Raw genomic sequence first — 6,801 nt, forward strand, 5'->3', positions numbered from 1 at the left:
GGTTCTGATTCAATGAGAAGCAATAAATGGAGATCACCTACTGAATATACGTAATGCAGAGACTAAGACCAGGACTAGAGCAGGGATAGTGCCGTATTTTGTGCCTAGCAGACATCTCCCCCAGTGTTGCTTAAGTGTGCACATGCAAGATGCCATTGACAGACTTAGCACTTGCCATGACATACCAGATATTAACATTAAGTGTAACTGCTCATGAGTGTGCACAATTCCTCTGGTTGCAAAGAGGAATTAAATAAATAATGTATTTATGATAGGGGACAAGAAATGGTTACAAAGGGCTAATTCAGTAATGCAGTACTTAGAGGTGAATGGAAACCAATGGAAATATCAATTTATGTGACCAAGGACACAGAACACTTCTTTAAAAAACACTTTGTGGCTGTTCCACCACTGCAGAATAATCCAATTCGACATCACCTTTAACTGCCATGGGCTCAATGCTATGAATCTGGGAATTGTAGTTTGTTGTGGCATCAGAACTTTCTGATGAAGAAGGCTAAATGTCTTACAAACTACAATCCCAGAATTCCATAGCATGTATCAGTTAAAGTAGTGTTAAACTGATTATTTCGCAGTGCACCTTGAAGATCTTTCTGTCTCAAAGAAAAAATAATTAAAACCAGGTTATGTCCTGAATAACCCTCAACTATCCCTTTTACCTAGCCAACAGTTCCAAGATCATTTCCCACACAAAAACTACATCTTGATAATGGACAGGTAGGTGCTACATAGGACATTTAAAACAAGACACATTATCACATATTAGGTTTTAATGCAGAGGACAAAAAGGAGAACACACTAAGTGAAGGTAGAAATGATTTGGAACCTTAAAGACTAACCGTTTATCGCATAAGCTTTTATGACTGCAGCCTACTTCTCAGACACATGAGTGTTGGCCCTTCATTAGGCAGATTACAATATACAAGTTAGGGTGGGAGGATAAGCAAGGGATGAAAGGAAAATGAAATGTAAATGGTTCTAACATTCTTAATGTTCATGAACAAATAATTATTGAAATACATACAATTATTCATACATGAGCTGATTAACATGTGGGTGGAGTTCTGCTTCTTAAAATAGTTCCTTTGCACCATAGTGGCTGAATCTTAATCCTCATCGATAAACAGGCTGATAATGGGATAACTGGACGTCTTTCTTCAAGCTCTGTTAGTCTTCCTTTAAACACTCAAGGGAGATACCAAGCTCACATAGTGATACCAATGTAAGAAGAGCCATTTGTGTCAAACTGAAGACTTATCTAGGCCAATGTTCTGGTCAATCAGTTGTCTATGGGAAGCCTGCCATAAGGACATAAAAGGCAACTGCACTTTCCATCTTGTGTTTCCCAGCAATGGATATACAAAGGGACACTGCTTTTGAGACTGGGAGTTATATATAGACATTTAGACTAACAAACACTGATGTCTCCATCCTCTATGAGTTCACCTCTAGCATTCTACACTTACAAGACCCAATGAGATCCATATGGGAAGACCATGAGCAGGACATGGCTACTCACCTGGACATATTTTTTTAGCAACTGCCATTAAGAAGCATATTTGCCTCTGATACTGGAGATAATTTGCAAGCATTGTGACTAGTAGTCATTGACAGATCTTGTGTCAGGATACTGTTGAGATCATTCATGGATTAAAAAAGATATAGAAAGGAGAGGCAGAGTTCAAAAAAGGAGGAGCTATTTTCAGTGTGTCTACTTCTTCATCAATATCTCTTTTTCCGGCAGCTAATGGGCAACCATAATTACACCTTGCACCAAATTCAGCAATGCAAATTAATCTAGTACAGTACTGTATCACAAATTTCACATTGTGAATTGTAACGTGAATTATATAGTAATTATGTTCTGTGTGAAGAAGTACTTCCTTTTGGCATTAGTGAATGAAGAAACCAAGCTTGAGAGACAAAAAGGGGGACAAATGTCTCCCTATCTACTTTCCCACACCATGAATAATTCTAACTCACTTCTGTTACACACACTTTATTCACATTTTTCTAAGCTTAAAAGTCCCAAACGTTTACAATTTTTCCCATAGGAAAGTTGTTCTAATTCTTTTATTAGTTTGGTTCCCCTTTTCTGCATGCCTCTCCATATCTACAATATATTTTCGAGGTGTGATTATCAGAATAGCACACCGTATTCAGGTATATGTCTGCATCACAGGCTTATATGAAGGAATTATGGTATCTGCAATTTCATTTTCAATCCTTTCCTAATAATCTCCAATATGAAATTTGCTGCTTTACAGTGGCTGCACTCTGGGTCAATACTGTTATTTAACTAACCATTACACCAATAAATCCCTTTCCTGAATAGTCACCACCAATTCAGACTCTATCAAGGCAAATGTGAAGTTAGGAATTTCTCTTTGCCCCCATGTACATCACTTTACATTTGTTTACACTGAATGGTATTTGCCATTTTAATGGCCATTCTCCCAATCTAGAGATTTATTATGAAGTTACTTCCTATCAGTAGTTCCTATTGATGAAATGTTAAGTATTATCCAAAACCTCTGAGTAGTGTCCCTTCTAAAAAAGACAATAGTCAGCCAGAACCCATGACAATAGGCTTTTCCAAACCATAACTGTACACATTATTGCGAGGTGCTGACTTTCCCCAAAATAAACACTAACCTATTAATTTTTTTTAAAAGCCAATAATATCCTCAAGATATTGAGGACCAGGTAGACAGCTCCCTTTACTATTAAATCCATAAAACTGAATCAATTGCTACTGTGAATTCATAATGAATTAAAGTACTTTAACTACCCTAGACTAAGAGCTAAATCCAAGGGGTAGTTATAGTTACAGTAGATATGTTGGATCAAATGGATTTACATGTGTCTTTTAAAATTCAGCAGCTGGGTCTACTCTAATTGGGGCTAGCAATTAAGATTTAATCCTAAATTCAGAAACAAGCATTATAGTATTAAAAAATAAATGATACCTTCCAAGTGTAATAGAATGTGATTTAATCTGTGCTCAGAAAACTTGTAGTAGAGTGAAATATATAAGAATGGAAATACTACATAGTGGTAACTTGAAAATAGCTAGGGAAATGTTCTATCATTAGCTAGTTATCTTTGAATTATTTCCTAATTGCTAAAAAAATGTTATTTTTTGGTGGGTTTTTTGGGCTATGTGGCCATGTTCTAGAAGATTTTCTTTCGGATGTTTCGCCAGCATCTGTGGCTGGCATCTTCAGAGAATGCTTGCCTGGAAAAAGTGGGTCTGTATACACTATGTGAGCCTGGGAGCCTTTCAACTGGAAAGAAGAAACCCTTAAAGTAAACAAAATTTGGCTACCAGTCCTGAGGAATAGCAAAATAAGGACTCAGCAAATGCAAATGGGAAACCATTCAGAGTCAGGGGCTTTCCCAGCAGATAATGATCACCAATTAGCAGACATTAATCCTCTTTTGCATTAGCCTCCCAGCCTGAGGCCAACCATCAGCAAAGAACAAATCACATGCAAATCACTCCTGCATTACCAGGCTCACAGTATACAGTGGTACCCCGGGATACGAATGCGCCGCCTTACGAAATTTCCGGGTTACGAAAAAAATCCATTTAAAAAAACTGTTCCGGGTTACGAAGGTTATTTTGGGTTACGAAAATTTTTTTGGTGCTTTTCGGCACTATTTCGCACGAAATCGCGGCTTTTCCCCATTAGCGCCTATGGCTTTTTCGCCTTACGAAGATTTTCGGGTTACGAAAGCGGCGGCGGAACGAATTAATTTCGTACCTGGGTAACCCCTGTATATAGACCAACTTTTTCCAGGCAAGCATTCTCTGAAGATGCCAGCCACAGATGCTGGTGAAACATCAGGAAGAAAATCTTCTAGAACATGGCCACATAGCCCGAAAAACCCACAAAAAACCATAGATGCCGGCCATGAAAGCCTTCGACTTCACATTAAAAAAATGTTTATTTTCCTAGTCAGAGAGCAGTATGGACTAGGCCTGAAAAATGTGCATTAAGAGCCTTATTACATGAGGCAGGTACATCAGAACTATGTCAGGCCAATAGTACCTTCAGTTGGCGTTTATTGTCCTGTGGGAGATCATTTTAGATGAATTTCTTTTTGTTAACACACAAAAAAAATTGGAAATGACCTCCTTTCCTGCTTCTGTGCACTATGATGTGTTTTGTGAAAGTTTAATTGCATTTTTGCTAATTTTGGGTAGGCTGGGGGTGGTATAGTGGGTATGCTGTGGGTGGGAAAACATAATAGGGATAGGAGAGAACGACTCTCTTTATTCAGCATTCAACTCAATTTGTTGTTCCTATAAACTGTGGCAGCAGTGGTGGCTTCCAAATGATTGCCCATCAGCAACTCTCAGGTGATGGCACTCAGCTCCAAAGGCAAGACCTTTCTTTTCTTGACTGGCCCATCACTGTCCACCCACAGTGAGGCAATAAGCAAAGCAAAAGGCCACTGAAGAGGCAGGGCTATGGCCTAGCAAGCTCCTCTGAGGCTGGAAGGAAATTCTGGTAACCAGGATATGGGGTGGACAGGCAAGGATAACAACAGTCTAGAGACAGCCCAGATGGCACTGTAGGCAGTGTGACCCGGACAGCCCTCACTCCTTTGCTGGGATCAAATTAAGATTAAAGTTGAAGAGGTGTTAGGAAAGGCAAAGCCTGCAGCTGAACCAGGAAAGCAAAATATTATCTGTTGTTACAATGCTATGATGCCATGGTGTTTTATATTTTGTGCACATGTGTATGTGTGTGAGCCAAAACCCCCCCCCCAAAAAAGGGGGGGGAGGTTGGGATAATGTCTTGGAGGAGGGAGTGGGTAGGCAGTCTCAAATGCTGTGTGTGATACAATTTTAGCACAGACGGATGCTGTAATCTTAAAACGTTCGAAAGGCGAGCAAGGAAAGAGAGCAATGTCCTGATTAAAAAGGGTTTTTACAGACAATGAAATTGTAGTGATAAGCCTCAAAGAGCTAGACATGGTTATGAATATAATGGCTGAGATCTTGCATTTGGGAAACATATATCAGGCATGGAGTTACATCTCTATAAGTACCTCTCCAAGTGATAACTCACTTTTTAAGTGTTAGAGTCCACCCAACATAGCTATGTCTCTGTTGTTGGAGAGGTGGGGGATCACTGGAGATGTGTCTGACAATTTCCTGTAGCTGGATGTGCTTCAAGAAGCATTTGCAGGGACTTTGCAGGTCCTTCAAAGATCCCTTCAGATTATGTTATTGCACCATGTCCAGCTACAGGGCAGTAGCTGGACATGTCTTCACTGACCCTCTTGCTCCCCAACAACACATAAAAGGCCATGTCGGATGGGTTGTATTGCTTAAAACTGGTTCTTGGGAGATTTGAGTCACTGCACTGTTAGTAAAAAAGGTCTGACCTCTACAATGATCAAAAAGTGGGTTACAATAGCTTCTTAGACTTACATTATTGTAACTCACTAATAGGATGCCAGCCCATAAATAGACTTTAATGTTATCTGTGTAATGAGACACTACCTAAACAGACTTGAATTTTTTTACTGGGATTGCTAACATGTGATTTTAAAAAAGTAAACAAGATTGGGCTTTAAATTCTTAATGGTAGTCCTTCTGTGCACATTTTGGCTAGTTACACTACATAGGACTTACATCTTGCCACATTTTGTTTCATATCACACTGCCAACAGTATTAAAATATTAATGAAAAGTGTGCACAAGCCCTGTTGTTATTTCACTAAATAAAATGTTGTAACTTTTCCTTCATTACCTTGTCAGTCAATGTTTTAAAAGGTCTTATTAAAGGATGCGTCTTCATATTTTCATCAAGTGAAGCAGCATACTTCCATCCACTATTACTCTGAAAACAGACACATCATTCACAGAATGCATAATTAGCTATGGAACTATTTGCTTGAGATGGCCATGTTAGCAATTCACACAAATGGTCTTTTTTAAAAGAAAAAGGACTTAGTTGGCTTGACAGGAAGAAAGAAAATAATGTTCTATGTTCAGATACAACTAAGACACTACCTAATCTTTTGAAGCTAAGTACTAAATATAACTGAAATGTGTCTCAGCATTGTGCTTAGAGATACTACAGCGTACAGCACAATTGCATGGGAATCCCACAGAAAATGAGTTTTTGGAGATGGGTACTACTTCATACATACAATGAAGAAAGAGGGCCACAACACAGACAGAAAATTACAAAATTATCCTATGTCTCACTTATACTGCTACATGAGTGAAATTCTGCTTCATAAGATGGTTCTTTTGCTTCCAATGTGAATCAGAAGTACAAGTGTATGCAGCTATTTTGTACTTCCGTGGTTTTCATAAACTCAGTCTTTGTGGAGCTATTGAGACCACATAAACTGTTGCAATCCAACAGGCCTGCTCTTACCACATGAAGTAGGAGGGGCAGCCCAACTCACCATCACCACCTCCTTTGACATGGATCTGTTAGCTCTGCTCTGCCACTATCTATGTTTTGGGAAAGAAACGTTGAACTGAAGAGTCTGCTCCAGGCATGTAGGTTCCCTAATGGGAGTTGGGCTCTATATTGTACAAGAAGCTTATATGTCTACTTCAGATCTTTCTTTCCAATGCATGTAGCAAGATAGAGTAACTAGGGTCAAAATAAAATCTCAACAGAGCTTTTGTCTATGTGCGTATACATATATACTTCCAGTTGACTTAAAATGGTCTGCATATTGATATAGGTATTAAAATAATAATAATAATAATAATAATAATAATAATAATAATAATAATAATAA

The 6,801-nt window shown here is 38.6% G+C and overlaps 1 protein-coding gene across 1 annotated transcript in view; it reads right to left on the minus strand.

The window, feature by feature from the left end:
* Positions 1-6,801, minus strand: part of RYR3 (ryanodine receptor 3) — a 423,771-nt gene that overhangs the window by 165,499 nt on the left and 251,471 nt on the right. The window contains 1 exon segment of the mRNA XM_042477733.1: positions 5,790-5,879. Coding sequence (XP_042333667.1) covers positions 5,790-5,879 — 90 coding nt within the window.

Source organism: Sceloporus undulatus, chromosome 1, assembly GCF_019175285.1.
Source record: "Sceloporus undulatus isolate JIND9_A2432 ecotype Alabama chromosome 1, SceUnd_v1.1, whole genome shotgun sequence".
Lineage (NCBI taxonomy): Eukaryota > Metazoa > Chordata > Lepidosauria > Squamata > Phrynosomatidae > Sceloporus > Sceloporus undulatus.